Source organism: Bombyx mori, chromosome 25 (genome assembly GCF_030269925.1).
Source record: "Bombyx mori chromosome 25, ASM3026992v2".
Lineage (NCBI taxonomy): Eukaryota > Metazoa > Arthropoda > Insecta > Lepidoptera > Bombycidae > Bombyx > Bombyx mori.
In genome coordinates, this window is record NC_085131.1 from 2,436,490 (window position 1) to 2,463,932 (window position 27,443).

The window sequence follows — 27,443 nt, forward strand, 5'->3', positions numbered from 1 at the left end:
AAAAAAAAAAAATTTTTTTTTTAAGCGCGTATATTTTTTATTTTTATTGCCTAGGTGTGTGGACGAGCTCACAGCCCACCTGGTGTTAAGTGGTTACTGGAACCCATAGACATCTACAATGTAAACGCGCCACACACCATATTCATTGTGATGTAGCTAAGCGAATCACCAGGGTCATCTTTCTCGTCGAACCCGTCGCTTACGACGAAGGGCTCGACGAGTTAATTAACCCACAGACACAGCCCACTGAGTTTATCGCCGGATCTCCTCAGTGGGTCGCATTTCCGATCCGACCGTAGATTCTGCAAAGCACTGCTCTTGCTAGGATTAGTGTTAGCAAATACAGCAGGTTTGAGTCCCGTGAGCTCACCTACTAGTTCGGTGAATCTAGAATAACCCCTCGAGGTTACTAGAATAGGTAGAAAAAAACCAGGACTAGAAGACGGGGCGAGATGGATATTCAAGTTTAATGTGCCACATTCAAATTGGCAACTAGGTCTAGTCTAGATCTAGGTCTGGTCTAGAGGTATGTAATTTAATGAGTAATCGGACAAATACCGAGTAAGAGTACGAAGAAAGGTCGCCAAGCGTGAGTCAGTGAGGGGGGTTGGGGGGTGGGGTCGCACTCGGTACAACGCCCGCAGCATCTTAGTCTTAGCTCTGCACAAGTCTACGTGCACGCTGGAGTTTTAGTATATTTATTTTGGTAAATAAAAAAGCAGCGATGGCGTTCTGGATCTTGATGGTACATCCTTGAAAATTTTCGAGTGCTCTGTAGACCAATGTCCACACCTAACGCCACTTTGGTTCTCCGTCAACTCTATTAAGCAAGTGGCTAACTGGATCTTGGATGGTACGCAGCGGTAATTGAAGATATGAGTGGATGAAAGGGATATGATACAATTTGTTAATTTTGAGAAAATGGGCAACAAACTTCTGTTACTTATTTTTGAGATATTATATGCGTTTGTGACTGTTATTTTTATTATTTTAAAAGTGAAATTATAGTACTTCCATTTCTTTACCGATATGGAGAAAGGAAATGAAAAAAAGAATAAGAATATCATTTAAAATTAAAGAATACGTTAAGTGCCCTTGTCATTTTCATTCGACGTGATAATATTTTTTTCTTGATACGTAACTCCTTCATCACATACAATTTCTAAAAATAGCCTTTAAGCCTAGAGTTTTAAGATCTAATATGGTTTACAGGCTCATAACACCTTCGTTCAATGTAAAAACTAAAAAAATCTTAAAAATGGTACTTAACTTCTTCATCCACTCATGTCTTCAATTACTGAACTAGTCAAATTTATGCAGAACTGTCAGGTTTATTAAGACACAATCGAGATGTACAATGGTATACCTAGTCGGTCAGTGTTACTGAAAGCGTTACAAAAATAAATAAAAAACGATTTACTAAAATCGGAGTCTATTCAAAACCGAGACAGTTTGGGAGCCACTGTTTATCTCAAAAGAAAATACCTTCGAATTCCGCATAGAAACTGAAAAAACTTAATAAGTTTATATGATTCACGTACTTGCCCAGTTAGCGAACCGCCTATTTCTTCTTGTTTCGTTTTATCTGTAAATAAACAATACCATATAACACTGAGTGGTACATCGCATGCTAATAACAAATTTCAATTAAAGTTTTTCATGATTGGTATAAAAAAGTAAATACAAGAACACAGGGCTGCCCCGGGGCAGAAATAGGCAGATTGCTGGTACTCACCTGTTCGGGCTTAAAACAGTAGTTACGCAATTTGTAGATATGATAGATTCCAATTTTATTCAATTAAAATCTATATGAATCTAAAAGTGAATTGCTGTTCGTTAGGCTCGCGAAAACTCGAGAACGGCTGGACCGATTTGGCTAATTTTGATCTTGAATTATTTGTGGAAGTCCAGAGAAGGTTTAAAAGGTAGATAAATATGAAAACGCTCGGAATTAAATAAAAATAACTATAATGTTTTTCCTTTGATGTGTCCCCCCTGTCGGACGGATTCCTTTTGTTGGTTTTAAGTTTATTTTATACAAATGTTAGGTCTTTTATTTATCGATTGAGGCACTACGAAGTCTGCCGGGTCAGCTATTCTCTATATATACCCGAGAAAAAAAAAACCTAGTTCTAAATAAATAAAAGTTATCAAAACAACATCTGACCTTCAACCGGCAGTCCCGTGAACGCCTTAGTTGCTAGTCCGAAGTCTCCAATCTTGACATGGTCGTTCGAGTCCAAGAATATATTCACAGGCTTGAGGTCCCTGTGTATCATGCCTCTCTGATGCACGTGGGCCAGACCCTCGACGATCTCCCGGAACAGCCTCCACGCCCTGAAATGTTCCTGGAACAAGCCGTTGTCTATGGCTTGTCTCAATGTATGCTTCTCGCAAAATTCCATTTGGATGTATAGGACTTGCTTGAGACGCTCGGATTGAGGTCTCGGCGCGTCGACAACGTCTTCCGATGGTAACGTCTGAGATTCTTCGTCGTCAGAGGTCTTTTCGAATTCGATAAGTTCGCTCGATTCGTCACCGGGGCTGAAACGTTTCAATGATGCGTCAATAGATGGCGCTTATTTCAATTTATTTATTTTAAAACAAATTTAAGAAACCACTGACCTGATGATATTAAACCACGGATCCGGTTCATCGTCATCGCTATCTTCGGTGTCCGATGTGGAATTCGTCATCTGCGCCGGTCCCTCTGACATGGACCACTCCACTTTGACCTCTTGTCCCAGTTTCGCGACAATACCTTCCAAGCTGGGTTTCCGGGTAGGAGTTTTGGTGGGAGATTCCTCACAGTCTATCGGCTCAGTTGTCGACTCGATCCACGCGTTGTAATAGCGGACTACGTTCTCGTGGTTGAGCCTGGAGAGGAGTTTCACTTCCCTTGTTATCTTCTTGTTGAGCTGAACGCTTTCAGGATTCAATTGGACTCTTTTTATCGCGTAGAAACCTCCGTCCAGTTTGTTCTTTACCTACGATTTGTGAGCAGTTTTTCGAAGTGATTATACAGGGTGTGGTTTTTTCAATCGACCCGGTGTTTCCAGTACATTAAATATATTTAATTTAAATGAAGCTTATTGAAGTGAAATTTCTTTAGAATTAAAATCACAACAAGTCCATAGAGACACAAACACATAAGTGTATAGGATTCAGCCGGCGAGAGAATGAGATAGAACACAGACTTTCTCAGTGTAGTGTTTCTTTAATACAGCGCCATATATGAGATTTTTAATACTAACGTGTGTATGAAACCTCTTGTTGTGAATTTTAATTTAGGATTATACGTGAAGTTAAAATATAATATATCAATTCACAGAGGGCGCTACCTCATACTATAAAAAACGATTTACAATTATTTACTAATGACAAAATTTTACATATACTTAGACATTTAGGATAATCGTATTTAAATTTTTGAAGGTTTCACTTCTACCACGTTTGAATTGGACACACGTTTCTTTTTTTTTTTTTCAATCGGAATTGGTTCGTAGCGTATTAGTAACATATCGAAATATTAACATTTAATTCCACTATCAGTTTCATTATGGTCTGCGAGGCGAAATTAGCATATTTTTTAAATTTTAATTAATTTTCGGCTTTAAATGTTTAAAATTTGGACCAGGAAAGTTTTATATATACCTTCAAAACATCACCGAATGCGCCTTTCCCGAGCCACGCTAGCACCTCAAACTCAGCGTCCAGCCGCGACAGCCCGTTGTTGGCAAAACTCATGTGTCGAATCTTTTTGACGGCGTCGTCGTCCTGCGATGCAAACACGAATCAACTAAGGCTTCGCAAAGCGCAACCCTTTGCCTAGTAACGGCGGCTAATTTTATGAAAGAGATTCCCAAATATATTTTTTTATTGCTTAGATGGGTGGACGAGCTCACAGCCTACCTGGTGTTAAGTCCACCCTTCAAACCGAAACGCATTACTGCTTCACGGCAGAAATAGGCAGGGTGGTGGCACTTACCCGTGCGGACTCACAAGAGGTTCAACCCCCAGTAAAGAATCAAGCAGACAGAAGAATCTTCACAGGAACATCTATTTGAAATGATTCCATCAATTTCGGGAGTATCCTATAAGGTAGTCATAAGAAGATGATTTAAAAAAGTTACCTCTGAACCGCTTCCACCGTCGTCGGCACGTTTGACGTAAGGTTTCTTTGTCGGAGCTTCGACTAAGAAGTAATGACTCATCAACTGCTTCGCCGACCATTGCGAATGTTCGTCTTCTGTTAAACATCTGAAATTAATATGAAAATTACAGTTTTTTTTTTTCGGATCACACGACTCTAAATATAAAGAAAAAAAAAACTTTTGTAAGTTCGTAGACAATTAAAATTACTTTTACGGTTTTGTCTCGAGTTATTTTTACTATCATATTATTTTACCTGGCGTTTAGAATAGTTTGTAGCTTTTGTGGCGTTGCAGTATTGTGCTAGCTACTGTATAATTTTCAATAAAAAAAACTTGTTTGTTATTTCTTTATTGAAGATAAACGAAAATTTTGTTTTAATTAAGACTAGCGACCCGCCCTCGCTTCGTTCCGGAAACATTAAATTTTATTATTGATAAGCGAAGCCCGCCATGTTGCGCGCAGTACGACAATAACTGCGGTTGACACCGCTGGGCGAAGCTAGTCTAAAAAAAGTAGCCTTATTTACTCTTTATATCACCAGTTACCTATTAGTGAAAGTCTCATCAAAATCGGTCCAGCCGTTCCAGAGATTAGCCGGAACAAACAGACAGATAGACAGACAAAAATTGTAAAAAATGTTATTTTGGTGTATGTACCGTATATTAATATTTTATATATTCATATGCATGTAGTAAAAAGCGGTTATTTCAATATTACAAACAGACACTGTAATTTTATTTATATGTATAAATGAAAAACAAACATGATTTGCATATTTTAACTTTTACGTCACTATTTCATTTATAAATATATAGATAATGGGGGACCAATCGCAGACTGCAATTTCCTGTAGTGTGGGAACCAAAGAGATATAAATAATCAGTACACCAGTTACAAGTGAGGCTATTTGAGGTTAACATAAACAATTTACTAATAGCTAATTTTCATTAACAATATTTGAATTGTTAGACTTTACTTAGAGATTTTAACGTTAATAATAGTGATTTTTTTTGAAGGAATTGAAATCCCTTATAAATGCTCGAAGGTTCAGTTGTCAATGGAATTTAAACTTTATTACAGATGAACTACAGATTTAAAATCTTTAAAAGAATACTCCTAATCGAATGAAGAAAGTGGTTTAACACTTAAGTTTCATTTAAATGCATGTAAATGTTTTTTTCTATTTATTTGTTTCTATTCACACTTACCTGGATATGAAGTCTTTTGCCACGCAAGGGAGCTCCTGCGGTATTTCTGTATACGATTTTTCTTTGCAAACAATGGATAACAGAAGTTGTCCGGTCGCATAGATATCTTGGGCTGGGGTTTGCCTATGAAAGATTAGGTATTAAGAATAATTTTAGAGCTGTTCATAGAACTAGGTGTTCCAGTGTATACAGAGACAATGCTTGATTTAATTACCATAGGACAAACTGGACATAATAATGATCATTGTATTTTAAATATTCTAGCTGAAATGTATATCCTGTGTGGTAAGAATAGGCAGAATGCCAGTATTTACCCGGGCACTGTAATCCAATTTGTGGGATTAAAAACATTTATTCTAGTCCAGAAATGATATTATAATAACACAGTAAATAAAACTTACTTATCACAATAGTTATCATTGTCCAACATTTCAGCCAACCTGGTGTCCAAGCTAGCACCAACCAACTTCACTTGGCCAACGTCATCGACGAATACATTTTCACTTCTAACATCCCTATGTATTATATTCGCTGCATGCAATTCGTTTAACGCACTCAAAACACCGTCAGCCACATGTCTCAAGAGGCCCAAAACCTCAAAGCAATCACTGAAACCACTCAACTTTTTCACTAGATTCTTCAAGGACGTCCCTAGAACGAAACTTCTGAATATATAAATGCACTGTTTTGACGTTCGTTTGTTTACTTCTTTACACATCTCCATTGCAACGTATGGGATCAAGGAGGCGTTGCTGAGTCGGGCAAGCGACTTCACGTCTTGCTGTATCGATGTAAGCTGTTTGTTTCTCGTTTGGAAGTCTGAAGCCGGTGGGATGCTCCACTTCTTTGCGATAAGACTTTCCCCTGTGTCGTCGTCTATCGCTAGATATGTTGTCGCGCCGGTCGATGAATGTCCTGTCAAGAATTAATGTAGACTTGTACTCATAGGTTATATGGGTCGTAGATATAATTAAAAATATATGGTTTAATTTTATTCTTTATTTATTTATTAAGTTGCACCAACAAAGTGATCAACTGACAAAAGTTCATGACAGATGTCACCTCAATTATAGGTGCAATCGACAGTGCATTAACAACAAAAATAAAAAAATATAAATTAATGTTTTAATTAATACGCAAACGATATTGGTAATGCTATTGGGTGACTATTGCAGTGATTTCTTATATTTTGGGAATATACCACGGGCATCGGGCGGTGTTTTTTTTTTTTTTTTTATTGCCTTTGTAGTCAGACGAGCATACGGCCCACCTGATGGTGAGTGGTTACCGTCGCATATGGACTTCAGCAATGCCAAGGGCAAAGCCAAGCCTCTGCCTACCGCTTAATACTCTCCACAAGCCTCGTTTGAAGAAGGACATGTCATAGCGCTCGGGAAACACCGTGGAGGGGAGCTCATTCCATAGCCGGATGGTACGTGGCAAAAAAGATCTCTGGAAACGCACTGTGGATGAACGTAGTGGCTCCAGGTAGTATGGATGAACTCTACTCCGGTGGCGGGCGGTGCGATGGTAAAAAGGAGACGTTGGTATCATCTCGAACAATTCCTCAGAGCACTCCCCATGGAACATGCGGTACAAAATACAGAGGGAACCGAAGTCCCTCCGCAGACCCAGAGGCTCCAAACGATCCGTGTATCTACGCCACCGATTTTAGAAAACCGTAGACCGTTTCAAATAATTATTAATGTGCACGTCAATAGTCAATGACCGTGATCTGTCAAACTTCGATAAAAAAGTATGGACAGCAACAGAAAAATATTTTTTTATTCTATTTTTTAATTAATTATTTATCTAATAATGAAGACTCATTAATATGTTTGTTGTAATGAGTCTTACACACAGCCTTAATTTCCTTGATATGTTGACTACTGCTCGAGGTAAATTAAACATGAATTTAGATGATATCAAAAAGAAAACCTATTTATTTAAAAATCACGGCTGCAACACTGTCGGGCCCTACAATCTATGGATGGGCGACGATGATTACTCAAGCATTGGGGATGAGTGGAATCGGCAAGCTCGAAGATTTGGTTTATAAATTAATATTTAAAAAAATCCTACCTTTTTTACTGACTTTACCTATTTTTTTCGTCACAATATGGCGCAGGTCTATGCACATTTACACCTACTACAGATTCCAAAAATTATCTACCTAAACAGCTCCCTATGTAAACCTTCTTGTTGTTCCGTTGCGTCACTCTGAGCACTTGCACTCCTCGCGTGTTACACGTGCACGGAACCTCCATGTTTCGAAGACGTGTTGATTTCTTTACTGGCGACATTTTATCGTCCGCATAGCTGAGAAACAACAAATAAAATGACGTGTAATTTGGTGGGGCCATCACAAGTTTTTTTTTTTAGTCTGTGCGTCCATGACGTTTTCCTAAATCGTATTACGCACAGGGTGCGATGTGTCAAGGTCGCTGACAAAAAATAATTTTTACGTTTCATTATTTTAGTCGTAATGAATAAATTTCCAAGAATGTCAAAAAATCATGAAATGTAATTTGAGTAATTACTATACAATTGAGACAGACCCAAAGTCTAGCAAGATAACGCCATTCACGACGTGTGACTTAAGCCGATAGCCTTGAGATGCTATGTCAGCGTAACATAACAAGTTGGAGATCTCTCGGAGCTCAGACATGACGACGTTGCTAACACTAACCATAGCAAGTGCAGTGCTTCGCAAAATCTACCACTGGATCGGAAACGCGAGCCACTCAGATCCGGCGAGAAACTTAGTGGGCTGTGTCTGTGGGTTCAAACGGTGACCGGTGCTTGAGGTACCTAAAAACACCGTTAGTGGATCGAGAGGATCCGAAATGACATGTCACCTGTGTGCTTAGTGCGAGTTTTTTAACTTCTAGATCGCGTGAAAGTCACCTCAGTATGGAGTTGGAACAGCGCCCCTAGCGGCAAACGAAGGGAAGCTAAGTTAATTTTTTTTTTCTCCTACCTAAGCTGGTAGCCTAGAGAGGCTATTCCAGCGTAACCGTAACTAGTAGGTGAGCTCACGGGGCTCAATCCTGACGACGATGCTAACACGAACCCTAGCAAGAGTCGTGCTTCGCAGAATCTACCACCGGATCGGAAACGCGACCCACTGAGAAGATCCGGCGAGAAACTCAGTGGGCTGTGTCTGAGAGTTAATTTACTCGTCGAGCCCTTCGTCGCAAGCGACGGGTTCGACGAGAACGATGACCGGTGCTTGAAGTACCTAGAAGCACCGTTAGTGGATCGGGAGGATCCGAGATGACGTGTTTTGGGCGACGTCGACTACTTTCCATTCTGTCCGCAGGATCGGGAATGAGCTAAGTTAAAAAACTCGCACCAAGCACACAAGGTGGGTCGTGAACTTCTTCGTCGTCTATGCAGTTAAAAAAAAATTATATAAACAAAAAAATCTCACAATACAAGCTCTGGTGCATCCACCTTTTCATCAGTGCAGTCCTGTTCCGTGCTGTTATCATGGCAGAGGCTGGAGACTCGGACACGCTGTCTTCCGGCACCTTTGAGTATCTCCTGACGACGTTGTATCTCATCTTTGATTTTTTGGCGCTGATTAGGAAAAAATTTTATTAGTTCATAGAGCTTTTACAATTTTTTAATGTTATTTTTCTTAACCAACAAACGAGCTGATAGCCCTTTTAGTAGTCAGTTACCAGAGTCGAAAGAGACCAAAATGTGGATCTCGCCATCAGCTTTCAGAGACCGGTTTGTAGCTTTAATTATATTATGTAGACATAGACGTCTTATAAACCGAGTGTCTATTACAGCTTCGCAATCTAATTAAGCTATATATCAGCTTTCAATTAAAATTAATTGACATGTCAAAAAATACTATGTAGACTACTTCCTTAGTGATAATTCTAGGTCTTAGTCTACCTAGCTCTTGGTTATGATAACAGTCGTCTGTGTAGTGTGCCAGGTGTTTACAAACTTTGTTAACTATTTATTTACTTTGAGAAGTTTGTACAAATAAAATTAGTAAGTAAATATATATTACTTCTTCCTCCTCTTTGGTTTGTAAATCATGAAGTTTCAGTTTCTCCATTTCATTCTTCTGCTTCAGCATTTCATCGTAAAACGACAATATAGGCTTATTGTGATCGTGCAGAAATTGCTGTAAATTTTAAAGTAATAATTTTACAATCTTTTCTTACAGTTGAGTCGTCTATTATCAAAGGTGGCAATCTGTGCATTTGGACAACAAATTTTTATTGATATGTCAATACAGATTGATTTGAATATAATCGTCTCCTTCAAAGAATACAGTTCAAAACATGCATTAAATAAAGGTTAATACTTAACCTGTTATTTATCTAAGATGTCGTTCAGAAGAGTTTTGTGACTGCCAATGGAATACAAAGTCAATAATTCGTTTTTCTGATTTACCAATAATTGTCCTAAAGTCACATTGCCGGCTTTGATAATAGTCGACTCAGTTCAACTTTTAACATCATATTTTTAAAATGATTGTGTATCTATAATATAATGCATATATACAATATGTGGCAAAAATTCAACGCTAAGCGGGTACCAGAGGGTGGGTCTGCTCATAACATCTCGAGAAAAAAAAAATTTATTAAGAAACTTCTTGTTCCGATTCCTGCATCAAACCCACAACATGTAGACAAGCGTTTGATAATATTGTCGGTCATATGACATATACTTTACCTGTGCATGCTGGGCTAGTTGGAATATCATAACTTCACCACACAATTGATGTGACAATGTCTCCAATTCAGCCAATAATTTGGTGGCATTGTCTGTGGATAATCCATGCATCTTGTGTATGGCTAGACTTGGTGGCCTGAAATATAATTTTCAAATACAACAGAAAACTTTTAGGTTATTGCTATGAGCTTTTTTTTATTGCTTAGATGAGTGGACGAGCTCACAGCCCACCTGGTATTAACTGGTTACTGGAGCCCATAGACATCTACAACGTAAATGCGCCAACCACCTTCAGATATAAGTTCTAAGGTCTCAGTATAGTTACAACGGCTGCCCCACCCTTCAAACCGAAACGCATTACTGCTTCACGGCAGAAATAGTTCATACTAAGAGGTGCACTTCAGAGTGTTCTACTAGAATATGTATGTTATAGTTGTTTAATAGTATATCCATAGTTTGAATCCATCCTTGTGTGGATTAGGGAGCATCCTTTAATAAGGTGATTCTTCCTTTTGAAGTATACCCCTTTTAAGTACCATTTCTTTATTTTGATTCTTGACACTAAGTATTTTAATATAATTAAATATATCGACGCTTGAAAGGCAAACATAACTAAGCGACAATGCGTGAACTGTACAGTAGACTAATTTAAAGTTGAAATACCTGAAAAAAATTCTATTTTAACAAATCTAGCTGTAGGATTGAAATGATTTTAATAGACCTAGAAATATATATTTTTTGCGCATCGAATATGGTTATTGCCTATCATTTATATACAAAGCAGTTATTGTCACGTAGTCACGTTTGACTTTCAAGCGTCGATATGTTTAATGTAGTAGTAATGTAAGAGTAACATTAAATGTTAGAAAATAGCAGTTTTTTTTTATAATTAGCATCAATTTTATGGTATAATATTTTCTGTATTACCACTACTGTTGTCCATAGAAACTGTAAATGATTCAAAACTAATATAATACAATAAAAATAATTTAACCAAAGTAATAAATGTGAGATAAAATTATAGAAGTTGTTTTAATTATGTCTATGACTTGTAAAAACCACCAGATATATTTTAATAGTATGTTATATCTACTAAGGTGCTAGCAAAATCTAGTTCTAGCAATAGATTTAACTAGAAACTTCCTCTAGTCTGAGCTTGAACATAATCAATGGATATCATCTAGCTTTTCTGTCTACCTTTCAATCTACAGACATCCACTGTTGGGTATAGGCCTGCCCCAAATGGATATCAGGATTGGTATTATTATAGTATTTTCTTTTTATGTATATTGTTACTTACTTGTCAGGATAATTATTGCAACATTTTAAATGCAATGTTACAGAGCAGTGAACACCTTGTATATCTGAGTTGTGAAGTGGATTCAACGTCAACATTATATCGAGCGGACGCCATACTTTCCAAGCAATGTTTTCGCGATTATCAATAACAGCATCACCATATATAGCCTGTGAAGTATTTATATTGACAAATACAATAAACACCATAAAATATAACATGGAATACAAAATTATCTGTAAGATTTGTGTAGCCAAAATTCAGTTTACTACTTAATAAATAAAAAGTCATGCAGTAAAAACAGTTTCAGCTGTGGTCTATTACAAAGAATAGAAAGGCTTCTTTTTACTGCTCCGCAGGAAATATACTTTTTTTTATTTTATTACCAACACTACATATTAATTCTGTGTTTATTTTATATGAAATATTGTTAGAATATTATCATTATCATATAAATAATAACTATACAAACAGCATTAAATAATTGATGTGGCTCTAAGAAAACTCTGAAGGAGGTAGAATTAAAACAACTAAACAATGGTTTAAAACCTACAAAACTTTTAAAGACTTCTAGTTTGGTTTCTCGTAATTTAGATAATACAACTACAATATGCCATATTGCCTAATTAAATGGCGAAATTAAGGCATTGTCTCAACAAAATATAACCTGTAAGGCGGTTAGCTCATTATTTTGTCTCTCCTCGTAGCTCTCTTCAGCCATTATTGGCCTCACAGCTGTCCTTGATTAACAATACAACAATTTTAAGATCATAACCGCATCTCTTCTGTAATAACTTTACATTTTCGTTCTATTTTGTGTCCTACGTATTTAAATTAAGTGCACTTAGGTCGTCTTGAAATATTTGTTTAATGTTTATGTTGAGCATAAATGTATTATCTATGATGTTGACTGACGTTTACCACTGTCAAGTTGATAGGTTTTTTTTTTAAGGGATTTTATGACCTCTGAGACCTTTAAGTCATGTCTTATTTTAATGTACATTCATATTTTTATGAAAAATGATATTATGGAGTGAAATAATATGAAGATGATTAATTTGAGATATTAATCAACTGGGATGAAATTAAATGAAATGAAATGAGATGATATGGGATGAAATATAATCTCAGTAAAATGGTGGTCATTTACTAAAATTTTTTCAGTGGACTTTTTGGAGGATCCCGAGAAGTTACGTCCAGCGGCTTTGTTTCATTTTCCCATATTTGTGCACTTTCACATATATTAAACAGTTAATAAACCACCATTATTACACATTTAAACCTGAAGAAACACTATATAGACAAAATAAAACAAATCACACAACTTCACTCCTCGCGTTCCCGCCCAAAAGTCCTTTTCTTTCTTTTTGTACCTACATACCCATAGATTATACACTTAATATAACATCTAGCTCATAAAACGTTAATATTTATGATCTAGCTTCTTTCGACGCTGTTGTTGCCAGTGTCAAGTTTGAAAAGTTCTTCAATGCTGAAACATGCGAAATGAGGCGAATTTGATTAATTTGCGGCATTAATCAATTGGGATGAATCTAAATGAAACTTTTTTTTTCCTACCTGAGCTGATAGCCTTGAGAGGCTATAACAGCGTCGCCTTAACTAGTAGGTGAGCTCACGGGGCTCAAACCTGATGACGTTGCTAACACGAACCCTAGCTAGAGCCGTGCTTCGCAGAATCTACCACCGGATCGGAAACGCGACCCACTGAGAAGATCCGTCGAGAAACTCAGTGGGCTGTGTCTGAGGGTTAATGTACTCGTCGAACCCTTCGTCACAAGCGACGGGCTCGACGAGAACGATGACCGGTGCTTGAGGTACCTAAAAGCACCGTTATTGGATCGGGAGGATCCGAAATGACGTGTTTGGGGCGACGTCGACTGCTTTCCATTATTTCCGCAGGATCGGGAATTAGTTACCGGCGGCCACGATGAGATGGTTCTCGTGTCATGCCGCTTTATCGAAGTGGTAAATGAAACAAGATGAGATAGCATGAATTATTACTGAGGTCTTCGTAAAATATTTGTTATTTACTGACGATTTTTCAGTGGACTTATTGGAAGAACCTGAGAAGCCACTTCGAGTGGATTTGTTTCATTTTTTCACATTTCTTTTTGCCTATTTAAACCAGAAGGAATACTAAATCAATAAAATAAAACAATAACATAACTTCACTTCTCCTTTTCCCGTTAAAAAGTTTAAGGTTAGTTTTGATCATTAAAACGGAAAACAGGAAAATAATGTATACATCTATAATTTTGTTTTAAAAATTATCCGATATGTTTTTAGAATGAAAGTTGAAATATAGCCTGACGACCATCAGAATTTTATTGAGGACTTAGGTAAGTTTTTGAAAGAGACTATGAAAGTGGTCACGACCCTAAGTATTGAGGAAACCGAAGCGAGGAGATGAAGGCTCTAGGATTTTTTTTATTCTATTGCTTAAATGGGTGGATGAGCTCACAGTCCACCTGGTGTTAAGTGGTTACTGGAGCCCATATACATCTACAACGTAAATGCGCCACCCACCTTGAGATATAAGTTCTAAGGTCTCAGTATAGTTACAACGGCTGCCCCACCCTTCAAACCGAAACGCATCACTGCTTCGCGGCAGAAATGGGCAGGGTGGTGGTACCTACCCGTGCGGACTCACAAGAGGTCCTACCACCAGTAGTTAGAATTTGTCGTATTTATTTGCTACTTGCTAATCGCGAGTTTCAATATATTTCCTTTACGAGATTGCTCAAATAACGAAACATAAGGAGAAATAAATCTAATGAATGTGCTATTTTAATCATCACCTAGAAGTTTATTATTTAGAAAAAATGGCACCTAAATATGTTTTGTCTCATCTAATGTAATCCATTACTTTTCAAGAGTACACATACATTAATTACATCATTTTGTGAGCATCTACGTCGATAAATAACAGAGTTTAGTATACAGATTACTTAAAGTTTAACTACACGTCATCTCGGATCCTTCCGATCCACTAACGGTGCTTTTAGCTACCTCAAGCACCGGTCACCGCCCTTGCCGAACCCGACGCTTGCGACTAAATTAACCCACAGACACAGCCAACTGAGTTTCTCGCCGGATTTTCTCAGTGGGTCGCATTTTCGTTCCGGTGATAGATTCTGCGAAGCACGGCTCTTGCTAGGGTTGGTATTAGCAACGTCCTCAGGTTAGAGCACCGTGTGCTCACCTAATCGCTTGATGACATTGGCATAGCCTCTAAGGCTAACAGCTTAGGTACGAAAAAAAAGTTTCAAATATATTATTAAAGTTAAAGTATTTTCGGGCACTTACCTCACCGCCAATCTGATTTAAGTGGTTACTGGATCCCTGATTTTAAATTTCCATAATACGGGCCAAAAGCCCACTTTATGCAAAGCTGTTACCGTCTCTCATTGAGAATAGCAAAGTCAGGAACACAATCAAGCCGCTTCCTACCGCTGAGTACTCTTGAGTCGACTATTATCAAAGCCGGCAATGTGACTTTTGGACAATTATTGGTAAATCAGAAAAACGAATTATTGACTTTGTATTCCATTGGCAGTCACAAAACTCTTCTGAACGACATCTTAGATAAATAACAGGTTAAGTATTAACCTTTGTTTAATGCAGTTTTTGAACCGTATTCTTTGAAGGAGACGATTATATTCAAATCAATCTGTATTGACATATCAATAACATTTTCTTGTCCAAATGCACAGATTGCCACCTTTGATAATAGACGACTCTCTTATCAAATTTATTTTGAAGAAGGTCGTGCTATACCTAGCTCGGGAAACGCTACGGAGGGAGCTCATTTCAAAGCCAGATAATGCGTTTTAAAAACGATGACGTAAAACACATAGTTGATGAAGTTGCAGAAATGAGCGCTGCACCAATGACAGGTACCTACTGCAATTGTAAACGAGAATCTTGGGACCATTTCTGAGCACTCCTAATGGAAGATACGAATACAGAAATCTGAGCACTAACTTTCTCCGTAAATTCAGAGTTATCAACGATCCGTGATATAGGCACAAGCAAAAATCGGGCCTTTTTCTATACGGCCTCACACGATAGTTTTTGCTAGCCGGTCTTATTATGTCGGTGTAAATTTATCTTTATATATAGACTAGCTGTATCCGTCCGTTTCGCTGGGTATTTAAAATTAAGATTATTATTTCTCACCCCCACAAAGATTCTCATCATTAACGTCCCCGCAACTGGTGTAGGGAGTCCAACACTCATATAAATATTAGCCTATCCATTATGTACATGTATTTTCTACATGGATACCAAGTTTCAAGTCAATCGGATTCATGGTTCAGTAGTTATAATGGAACATCCGTAAAAACTAGTGTAGATTTCTAATTAGTATAGTTAAGACTATTTTAAAGGAAAAATAAAAACACTAGGTTTTGTGTACTTTTCGTATCATTTATTCCTTTATCTATTTATATGAAACTGTACTTATGATTTAACAATTAAAGCAAACATTTGGGAACGGTATTTTATTTTTCGCCTTCTCCAACAATATCGAAGCGAAATGTGTTCCCCAGTTTTCAGCGCTATTCCTGTTCATGCTTGGTACGAACTGAAAATTCGATGAACACAAATTATTATGTGAATAAAGCGAATTTCAAAATTAAATATATAAGTAGTTCCTTTTCCACATTCTTGTTTGGACTCTGAAAGTGTGTTTAGACAACGCAAGCTTACTGGTGGTAGGATTTATTGTGAGTCCGTTCGGGTAGGTACCACCACCCTACTTATTACTACAGTGAAGCAGTAATGCGTTTCGGTTTGAAGGGCGGGGCAGCCGTTGTAACTATACTGAGACCTTAGAACTTATATCTCAAGGTGGGTGGCGCATTTACGTTGTAGATGTCTATGGGCTCCAGTAACCTCTTTACATCAGTTGGGCTGTGAGCTCGTCCACCCATGTAAGCAATAAAAAAATAAAAAAGCACATATTATAAATAAGTCTTCACGAGTTGATGACGGTATTCTGTCTTTTTTGTGTGTAATGTAGATCAGTGCTTAGTGCGAGTGTTGTAACTTTCTCGATAGCGTAAAAGTTAACTCAAAGTGCATGCAGTTTGAACAGCGCGCCTAGCGGCAAACGTAGGCAAACTTTCCAACTACACACAGATAATTTGAGTTAACTTTTACACTATCGATAATGTTAAAAACCTCGCGCTAAGAACACTGTTCGATAGAATTGGAGTATCGTGTCTCAAAATGCCAACGTTACAGTTATTTAGTGCAATAATAAATCAATAAGCTATAATAAATCGACTTTATTACTGTAGACAGGGTGGAAGAAGACTGACTCCGAAGCTGAAACGACAGTAAACTACGTTTATTAGTACTTTTTGTTTTTTTTATTATTGGTGCTATTACGTGTCTATACTCTCTTTAAAAGTCATAATCTATATTTTTTATTTATTAGCTAAGATAGGTGGACGAACTCTTTTTTTTTATTGCCCTTGTGGGCAGACGAGCATACGGCCCACCAGATGGTGAGTGGTTACCGTCGCCCATGGACTTCAACAATGCCAGGGGCAGAGCCAAGCCGCTACCTACCGCACTCGCGGGCCACCTGGTCTTAAGTGGTCATCGGAGCTCATAGACATCAACAACGCTAATGCCACCACCCATCTTGAGAAATGAGTCCAAATATCTGTTTTTACAGTACAATGTGTGCCACCATTCAAACCGAAACTCATTACTGATTCATGGCAGAAATAGGCAGGGTGGTATTAGTGCTACTCGTGGAGGCTCAAAATTTTGTTAAGAGAGTAACATAGGCTATCCCAAAACACTTCATATTCCCCTGAGACACTATACTGACACATTTCGCGTGACGCGGACCAGTTCCTCATACTTAGGGCTTAAGGGGCGCGCGGGGACCTCGTAGGACATTCGGTCCCCGGCCTGAAAAAAAGGGATCGGTAGCGCCGTCTTTGTTTTCGGAAACTTTTTTTGCACATCAACCGGTATAGTGCATTTTCTCTTTAGCTTCAAATTAAAACACTATCATCTTTTTCTTTCTACGAGAACCTCCTTTTTGTGTGGATTATCGAAGAGCACTTACACGTCTCGACAAAGCTTCGGTGATGCTGTCCGTTGGCATGTAGTCCATCCGGACTGTAGCACTGGGCATCAGACTCAACAGCCTCATAGAAGTATGAAGTTCCCCAGACACCAAATTCTTGTGGACCTGAAGATAAAATTATTTCTCAAAGGTGGTGGAATTTGCGTTGTGACGTAGATTTATTCCGATATCCTGAATATCAAAGGCGGGCTCGTCTGTTCTATCGTTAAAAACGCTGTGATAACGAAAGAGTCACTGCGAGTTACAGATATATATAAGTCATTTATGTTTTTTTTTTCTCTTCTTTGCTAGTAACCTCGAGTTATTCGGCCAGCTTCGCCAAACCAGTAGGTGAGCTCACGGGGTTCTAATTTGAGGACGTTGCTAACACTAGCCCTAGCAAGAGCAGTGCTTAGCAGAATCAACCACTGGATCGGTGACGCAACCCACTGAGAAGATCCGGCGGAAAACTAGGCTGTGTCTAAGGGTTAATTTGTTCGCCGAGCCCTTCGTCGTAAGTGACGGGTTCGACGTGAACGGTGATCGATGCTTGAGGTACCGATAGTGGATCGGCAGGATCTGAAATGAAGTGCTTAGAGCGACGGCGACTGTTTACCGTTTGAATGCAAGTTTCAATTGCCAATCGGATTGGACGCAATGCATTTCTATATACTTTTTTTTGTTACTTAGTTATTGGTAATTGTATACCGGGGTCCATTGACGTCATCACCACTCATCTTTAGATTTGAGCCTCAATTGTATAGTACAGCGTCACCTTTCCAACCAGAACACACACTAACTAACGGCTGTGGAAACTAAGCCCTTTCATCTTCTCACTTCCTCCAATAAGTTTATTATAATAGGTTTGATTTTCGAGGACGATAGTTCTACAGAAGCGTTTATTTCTACAAAAAAGTGGATCATAGATAGCTTTACTTACATTCAATTCGTATTGGACTAGTATGTGTGTAAAAGCTCCGGTATAGTGCCTAAGTTCATCATTGATGTGCGCATCAACATCGAAGCCAACTTTCACGTCCCTTAAATTCAATCTTCCGCGAACTAACGCCGTAGGAACGCTCGCCCCATTCACAATATCCCTGGTGACTCTCTGTTCCATATTCGTGACATCTATCTTCTCTATGGACACTAGAAACCCGTTAGTGTAAGTCGCGTTTCCGGATACCAGGAAGTTGTAGAGTTGTTCACTGAAATCGATTAATCGATCGATAAGTCGATTGTTGTTTGACGTGTTTAAATAGTGCTGTAGCACAGATAAAATATAGCTCCGTGCCAAGCTTAGTCGGGTATAGGAAATAAGAGAAATAAAATAGATGTAGTAAACGCGAGGTTAAGCCGTAAAAGTTGTTTTAATTTTATTAATTTTATTATTATGACACGCGAAGACGTAAAAAATTACTAGACATAATTTTTTTACTTTTTTTTATTGCTTAGATGGGTGGACGAGCTCACAGCCCACCTGGTGTTAAGTTGTTACCGGAGCCCATAGACATCTACGACGTTAATGCCGCCATCCACCTTAAGAGATATAAGTTCTAAGGTCTCAGTATTGTTACAACGGCTGCCCCCGCCCTTCAAACCGAAACGCATTACTGCTTCACGGCAGAAATAGGCGGGGTGGTGGTACCTACCAGTGCGGACTCACAAGAGGTCCTACCACCAGTACTGACTTCTTCTAAAACTGACTTCATAATAGGAGGACGTTCTCGATTCGATTGAAGAAACTTGAAACATAACTTTTTTCCAGGTAGATTGATTTTGATGATTCTTTTTTTTTTCATTTGATAACTACCGTTTCCCATGTGTAAGTTTTATCAAGATTTGAACAATATGTTCTTGAGTTATCCTCAAAATAACGAATATTTAATTCATTTCGACTACATTGTCTTATTTACTCATTTTATTTTGTTATAGTATGTTTTCTTGTTAAAATTATTTGTTAAAAAACTTAATTATCGATTACGTATGCAGTAATAGTCGGCATATGACATTGTAAGCATCGGCAAATAAAATAATACTTACTTATGTTCTATAATTACGTCATTCAATTTCAAATTGCAGAAGCCACGTTTTTCCAACTCATAAACTAGCTTTTGAATAAGTTTTGTGTAGTATTCTGTGTGATGCTGCACTCTCGCCCTGGTGTCGACAACTAGGACGTAGTTTTATTTTCAATTATACGTAAATTGTCATAAGATTCAAAATCACATAAAGAAACAAATCTTTCACATTCACTTGGACGATTACTTGCCAAATGTCAGCTGTGTTAAAAATAGAGTGATGATACTTCAATTTCAAAACTTAATCATCAACGCACAGAGGCTCACTGCTGAACTTATGCCTCCCACAACGTTCCAAGTTTCGCCACAATGACAGGTTTTGCGCCGACCGCATCCGGCGGATTCCCGCGACATTTAGCAAGTCGCGGGTCAACCTCGTGAAAAGTTAAACAGTTAGAAGTAATTGTAACAAAACAGATAACTGTTAGCACTTATTTTAGCTACAAATCGCTTTTTTTAGCTACAGCAACAGGTTTGATTGAAATTATTCGATGGAAACTCTTGATAGTCGTATTCAGTATGTTAAGCCTAATGCTTTTATTAGTAGAGAGTATTTCTGTCCTAAATATTTCATGCGCTCCTCTTGCAATGACGGGATGTACAGGATAGTACAATTGTTGCAAAGTACGGCTGCGCGCCGCCCCTAATTGTGTGAGTGATCAATCTGTATACGCGTCAATGTAGGTGTGAGAGCACATACAATTAGTAACCAAAACTTCATTAATTCAAGTTATCGACTTCACCCACTTTTATATTTTAAGCAAATCAAAAAATTTACTTATTAGGTCAAAATAAAATAAATAGTATCAAAATAAAAACGAACCACATCGTTATTAGTAACTAACCAACCGTACTTCGTAAACAGTAGCAATGTGGAAGCAATAAGTACATGTGGCTCGAGCGATGGCTCACTCGCTACTGACCGCTTCGTCGGGTACTCACACTAACGAAAATGTGTATCTACGATTACAACTACAAATAAAGGCCACACGCGCTCGTACTTTGCAACAACCATAGATATTTATCCATGACCTCCGATAACTATTTGTACTAGATGAGCGGTTACTTGTCTACCCATTGCCGATAGTCAAATAAAATTAAAAACATTCAAATATTAATACATACTCATTCTCCTGCAGGCTAAAACATAAAGAAGTATATTTGTCTCGTATTAGAGTCGCTTTTCCTTTGATATTTCTGTTTCATTGAGCTGTGTCATTTTCGATTAATCGAATTTCAAATCATATTTAATAGAGTTAAAGAAGTTACAGATTAAAAACATAAAAGCCAACCAAAATATTTGTATTTACATTTATTTCAAAGTTTTTGTAGGTTTACGCTTCAGACTTTGCAAAATGTTACGTAGGAAACGTCTAGAAAAACAATGGAGCCTCAGCTCTGTTGTTCACAGCCATATCAACTACCTAAGTCCAATAAATTCATGATGATGTAAAACATACATCTAAAAATATAGCTCATAAAATCTTTGTATTTTGTATCAAGAAAGAAGCAATGGAAAACTCACCTAGATTGTTTTGCCCGGAAGCATACGACAAAGCCAGTATTAGCACTAAACTAGAAATCATTTTGTATTAATCAAATAATAATTCAATTTGAATTATAACTAATTAATTTTAAAAACAAATCTCCGTGCTCCTTCGATCAATTTATTACGATACGTTATCAAAGTATTCTGATAGTAATGTAATATTAACACGTAATGATCGATAGAAAAAAGATTAAAAGTAAAATCATAGAAAGGTCATCATGAAAGGTGATTCTGTAAATTATTAAAATAATTCAGTGGTATACACAAAGAAATTTAACTTTTTGTGATGATTTTGTGTAACAATTATTAAAATAACGGTAATAAGGAAAGTTCTCAATTACAATGACGAATTACGGTGTTGGTCTTCTGGAAAGAAGCTGTTTTGTTTTTGGGTAGCACGCAATTATTGAAAATCAACTGAAATGCGAGGTCAAGGTTCTAAAACTATCAAATTGCGAATTGCTTAAAAATTTAAATACTAAATATTTTTATTTCTGCTCCGAGAACAATTCCCTTGCATTCTATATGACGGAAATTAATTAAACATAGATTTTATATAATAAATCACAATCATTAGCTAAGACTCGTTGAATTCTGAGGCAAATAATAAAAGACTAATATCGTTTCGTAAAATTTTCTTTTTTTTTCTTCCTACCTACGCTGATAGCCTTGAGGGGTTAATTCAGCTTCGCCCTAACATATAGGTGAGCTCACGGGGCTCAAACCGGAGTGTTGCTAACACTGGCCTTAGCAAGATCAGTGCTTCGTAGAATCTACCACCGGATCGGAAACGCGACCCACTAAGAAGATCCGGCGAGAAACTCAGTGGACTGTGTCTATATGTTAATTCGCTCGTTGAGCCCTTCGTCGCAAGCGACAGGTTCGATGAGAACGGTGACCGGTGCTTGTGGTATCTAAAAGCACCGTTAATGGATCGGGAGGAAAAATATTCAACGAAAACTCTAAAGTATTAAAAATATCAAACTGTAAATATCAAAGCTTGTACATAATATATTTAGGTGCTTGCTACTGAGTCATTTAACATTGTTGGACGGATTTAGATGAATCGCATAAAGATAATTGACTATCGGGTACTTCGATGCTAAACGACATAGCCCGTGCAATGCCAGATATATTTACTGTAGTAATTAGCACTGTATTGTAGTATACTGAAGTGTTTTCGCGGATTTGTTGGTTCAAGATCATACGTATCAAGTGATCTCTATAAATCGGCTGGTAGTTTATGGATCAGAGATAGGTCTTGATGGGACGGAATGCCTTCTCGTCCTCTCGAGCGGTCTTGATGGGATGATGAGATGTCTTGTATTAATTTGATTTAATATAAATTTAGAATCGAATCACAAAACATTTATTTTATCGTGTAATACGTTCATAGCTGCCTCCAAAGTGAAAAGTATACTTGACTCACATCGAGTAGCATCAGTAATGTTCTAAACAGCAATGTGTGGCTATTTCAATCCTTGGCTACGGCTCTTCCGCGAAATGTTCCGCAGAGAATATTAAATAAATAAAATAAAATTAATTTAATTCAGACCCTCTCAAGTCCATATGTTGTAAGTAGACTACTACTTAGAACTATGTTAGTAAAATTAAAATTATAATTAAAATTAAAATTAGCAATTAAAACATTTAAAATTCAATAAATTGTGTGTTATCTATATTTAGCTCTTTTGGTTGACAAGGTTACCGACCACTGTTCAAAATGGAATTGCGGTTGATTGAGCGGTTGTCTGGGATATTGTAAAATGAAAATATTTAAATTTGTTTTCAATGATTTATCTGACAGGACAGTTGTAGCATATGATCGGGAATTGTACTTCGTTTTGTACGATTTCATCAGCTATGGGCTGAATGATTTCGAAGGCCCAGTCCACAATCCCTGGCGTTGATGACGCTCTGTTGTACTGAAAACAATGAGGTACGTTTAAAACAAATTCCTTTCGCAATTTGAAGTCGTTGTGGCCTAAAGGATAAGACGTCCGGTGCATTCGTGTCGAAGCGATGCACCGGCGTTCGAATCCCGCGGGCGGGTACCAATTTTTCTAATGAAATACGTACTCAACAAATGTTCACGATTGACTTACACGGTGAAGGAATAACATCGTGTAATAAAAATGAAGCCCGCAAAATTATAATTTGCGTAATTACTGGTGGTAGGACCACTTGTGAGTCCGCACGGGTAGGTACCACCACCCCGCCTATTTCTGCCGTGAAGCAGTAATGCGTTTCAGTTTGAAGGGTGGGGCAGCCGTTGTAACTACCTTAGAACTTATATATAGACCTTAGAACTTATATCTCAAGGTGGGAGGCGCATTTATGTTGTAGATGTCTATGGGCCTCCAGTAACCACTTAACACCAGGTGGGCTGTGAGCTCATTCACCCACCTAAGCAATAAAAATAAATAAATAAATGATTGCAATCATCATACCACAGTATTCAGAATATCAGTTATGCGGTCTTCGGGCAGGAAGCGCACCAAATTATTGCTATTCGGTACCGATCCAATCACATTCACACTCAACTCGTCAATATTTAAATCCTTTTGTACCTAATATGATAAGACAGAATAAAGACCATAAGTGACCATAAGAAAACTTTAAAGAAAGGAAGGGTCGTTCCAAGAAGAGATGAGAGAAAGTAGTTTAGTTATGTATAGCTAATTAGGTATCATTGGTAAATGTAATGAATGGATGTAAATACTTAAAGGACTCCAGTCTTTAAATATGAAACATGATGACATCAGAGAATGTCTTGTGATATTCTTTCTAGCCGTTATTATGAATATGGATGAGCTTGGTAACAGCTTACTACTTGCCTTGCCCACTAAGCTTTATCCTATTTCGAAACCCTCACTCCAACACATACCACACTGTAATATCGTTGCTATGATAACAAAATTAAGAAGAAGACTTACCGTAAAGTCGAAATTTACCATTGGATGCCTATAAGTTCCAGAATATCTGTGCTCACCATCCAAGTTAGCCAATACATCAAACCCTACTGTCACATCATGCATCCTCAACCTTCCCCTGACTTCAACTAGCCCTGGGTGTGTACGGTTCCAAAATTGTTGGACAGTCGACTGCATTATGTCCAAATGCTGTACGGAGACCAGGAAACCGTTGGCGTACTTAACTGTTCCTTTTGTTTCTTGTCCGAAAATGACCTCACTGCGAATTTAAGATTGGGTCATAAACAAAAGTGATACTAAAATTCATGAAATAAGAGCCATCTTTGGTATTTTTGTCTTATAATTTAGTTAATCTGTACAGTTAATTGTTTGGTATATTATTAGGTCACATAATGTATTACCACCTGATATATTACGATTTCGTATAACATATAGTTTTCTTTGCTTTCAATAAATACAGCTACACCATAGTCCTGAGTTTTTCAATTATAAGGTGTGACAAAGTAAATTGGAAATATGACGACATCAGAGGCATGATCCTGATTGTAAGGTTAGCTCGAAGTTTGATCTATTACCTGATGATGATTGTCTTGCGGCATAAGTAAGCATCATGTTAGCTCAATAAACTGAACTTATCATAATCAATATTAGTAATACACATGATGAATTAGGGGAAAAGTTAGGCAGGAAAATAAAATTAGCATTTTTTATTTATACTAGTTTGTTTCACTGATTGTAAACTAACATATCATTGCTTAAATCGTTAGCAATTTATTTCTATTTCTCACAGTGTTATTGGAGATCGCGTTAAAAATGTTCGGGTCAGTTAGATGCTACAAAAGGGCATCCGTGTTCTAAGAAATAAAAAAAATATTCGCGGAAAATTCTTAAAATACCCACTTTATTTCCTGAACGACGTCAGGCAGTTTGAAATTACACCATTCCCTGTTTTCAAATTCTTCTACTGTCTTCTGTATTACTGTTATCATATAATCTGCGTGGTCGACCAATCTCACGTTGTTTACTGAAATAATTATGGTACCTTCTGAGTGATTAACCGTACAAGGTCGGATATTAAATGATGAATTTAATAACACCGAAGTGTCTGTTCTGAAATCAACTTCCACTGTATTACCCGGATACTACGATATACCATTCTTCAAACCAGGATGGTGGAAAGCCCTCAGGAGAAGACAGCAATCTGGCTGGTCTCAAGTCTCAAATTTTAAGCTATTGCGTAGCTTTTATCGCGGGCTTTGAGTGCGGCGACCGAATCAAGAAATTACGTAACGAAAATAAAACCTAACATCCCCACTCCGCCTATCATATAGCTCGCATGCAACACATTCACACGTGTAGTGTTTGTGAATAAGCGCGCGGCGTGACGGCGCACTGCATGCGCATCATGAAAATTCTGCGCATCTCTCTCTCGCGCGGACTAGCTTATGAGTGTGAAGGGGACAGTTAATGTTTTGCTTTTGTTAATGTTTATAAATATAGCGTGGTCTTATTTTATTATTGTTTTAATATTAAATTATTATTGTCTAATTATAATTGCATAAATTGATAAAAAATACTATGCAATAGCTTTACCGCAGCAGTCCTCGAGTGCCACACGTGTTTTTTTTAGTACTCTAGTAGTAGCTACCCCACTCTTCAAACCGAAACGCATTACTGCTTCACGGCAGAAATTAAATGTGACAATATTTCATTAAATAGGCCGTGTGCTCGTATATGGGTTACTCATATTATCCATTACTCATATTGGTTTTCAGGATGGGGGAACTGATGCACTTTAAAACTGTCTCATTGGAGACCCAGAATATTCTTTTAATCTCAAACAAATTAATATGAACAGATTTTTCATGACATGGTTTGATTGTATATGAATTGATTGGAAATTGTAATCGACGTATGAAATCGATTTAAACAAACATTTCAACATTGCGTAAATAATTATTCAGACTTACTTTGACCATAAACACTAATATTGTTCAGAGCAAATATCACCAATAATAAATTAGAAATATTTAACTTGACCATTTTATCACATCGATCACGAAGAGAATAGAGATTTATAATGTAGGCAAAATTGGTTGGAGAATGTTATCAAACAATAACTTTTCGACAAAGATAAGATACGTAATGATTATTTTATGTACGTTTTTATTTATTTTTTATTTACTTCTTATGTAGAGTAGACGTACTAATTTAAAGGAACACATATAAAAACATATACACATATCACATATATCACATATATCTCACGATTAGGGATTCGGTGGAATAAAAATAACAAGTAATATAAGTTTTGGTGTAAATTATGAAAATATTTTGATTTTGATTAAGAGGTTTTATCTGCTTATACATGTAATATAACATGAAAATTTCATAAAAAAATTATAGTCATAGTGATATGCTATTTAAATCACCATAAATTGTAATGCTTAGATGCTGTTAAATTGTTACTGGAGCCCATGGACATCTACGACGTAAATGCCGCCATGCCCCCTTGAGATATGAGTTCTAAGGTCTCAGTATAGTAACAACGGCTGCCCTACCCTTCAAACCGAAACGCTTTACTGCTTCACGGCAGAAACAGGCAGGGTGGTGGTACCTATCCGTGCGAATTCACAAGAGGTCCTACCACCAGTAAAATGTTCTTTGTACCAGAATGCTCTTTAATAAAATTAAGATGTAGAGTAAAATTAAGATAGAGTCAACCTTTAAGAAATTATTTTGTTTTGTAAAATTTGAATTGATGATTTGTAAATTCTAGGTAAAATGTATTCCAATATAAGCTCATCAGAATGTGACTTATGATTTTCAGCTCTATGTCGTCAGGTCGCTGACCTCTCGGTACAACAATTCAATTAGCGTTTTTACAGCGTCAAAACATCGACCGAGCACAAATAATTAGCATTAATCTGAAACGCTAGGCTAATTTCATTATTGTCTTTCCTAATTCACTAAATTCCCCGAATTCCACCTCAGACATTCCTAAGTCTCCTAAGCCACGTGGATCGACCTGTCAACTTCTTCAGTGCCCAGTGACAGTTATATGGACTGGACACCTGTCAAAATGTGTCAATTGACCGACCTCTGTCAAGGTAGGGGTCGTATTGGATCTTTCTGGGTGCAGTCCAAATGCTTAGGCTTAGCGGGTACATTATTATATTTATTATAATAAACTTATAATGTTCTTACCTAATGTGTTTACCTTTTTTTTTTGCTTAGACGGGTGGACGAGCTCACAGCCCACCTGGTGTTAAGTGGTTACTGTAGCTCATAGACATCTACAACGTAAATGCGCCACCCACCTTGAGATATAAGTTCTAAGGTCTGGTGGTGGTACCAACCCGCGCGGACTCACAAGAGGTCCTACCACCAGTAGTTACGCAAATTTTAAT

The 27,443-nt window shown here is 37.5% G+C and overlaps 3 protein-coding genes across 3 annotated transcripts in view; all 3 read right to left on the minus strand.

The window, feature by feature from the left end:
- The window catches only part of LOC101741238 (eIF-2-alpha kinase GCN2), a 28,700-nt gene extending 16,424 nt beyond the window's left edge, over positions 1-12,276 (minus strand). The window contains exons 1-13 of the mRNA XM_004923373.5: positions 12,029-12,276; positions 11,365-11,531; positions 10,065-10,200; positions 9,394-9,510; positions 8,797-8,945; positions 7,537-7,682; positions 5,765-6,278; positions 5,364-5,486; positions 4,134-4,260; positions 3,655-3,777; positions 2,626-2,987; positions 2,168-2,544; positions 1,542-1,585 (exon numbers count right to left, since the gene is read on the minus strand). Of these exons, the coding sequence (XP_004923430.1) occupies positions 1,542-1,585; positions 2,168-2,544; positions 2,626-2,987; positions 3,655-3,777; positions 4,134-4,260; positions 5,364-5,486; positions 5,765-6,278; positions 7,537-7,682; positions 8,797-8,945; positions 9,394-9,510; positions 10,065-10,200; positions 11,365-11,531; positions 12,029-12,082 (2,439 nt within the window). The 5' untranslated portion in view covers positions 12,083-12,276. The remainder of the gene's footprint in view (positions 1-1,541; positions 1,586-2,167; positions 2,545-2,625; positions 2,988-3,654; positions 3,778-4,133; positions 4,261-5,363; positions 5,487-5,764; positions 6,279-7,536; positions 7,683-8,796; positions 8,946-9,393; positions 9,511-10,064; positions 10,201-11,364; positions 11,532-12,028) is intronic.
- A 3,513-nt stretch (positions 12,277-15,789) lies between these two features.
- On the minus strand, positions 15,790-21,252 carry LOC101746888 (uncharacterized). The gene is made up of 5 exons (XM_004923329.5): positions 21,077-21,252; positions 19,514-19,643; positions 18,411-18,678; positions 17,471-17,596; positions 15,790-15,967 (listed from the first exon to the last, which is right to left on the minus strand). The coding sequence occupies exons 1-5, from the start codon at positions 21,135-21,137 to the stop codon at positions 15,851-15,853; spliced, it is 702 nt and encodes a 233-aa protein (XP_004923386.1). The 5' UTR covers positions 21,138-21,252; the 3' UTR covers positions 15,790-15,850.
- Positions 21,253-22,881: 1,629 nt separating this feature from the next.
- Positions 22,882-26,168, minus strand: LOC101741099 (uncharacterized). The gene is made up of 5 exons (XM_004923372.4): positions 26,004-26,168; positions 24,934-25,057; positions 24,037-24,292; positions 23,551-23,670; positions 22,882-23,025 (listed from the first exon to the last, which is right to left on the minus strand). Exons 1-5 carry the CDS (start codon positions 26,074-26,076, stop codon positions 22,897-22,899), a joined length of 702 nt encoding a protein of 233 aa, XP_004923429.1. The 5' UTR covers positions 26,077-26,168; the 3' UTR covers positions 22,882-22,896.
- Positions 26,169-27,443: the final 1,275 nt, after the last annotated feature.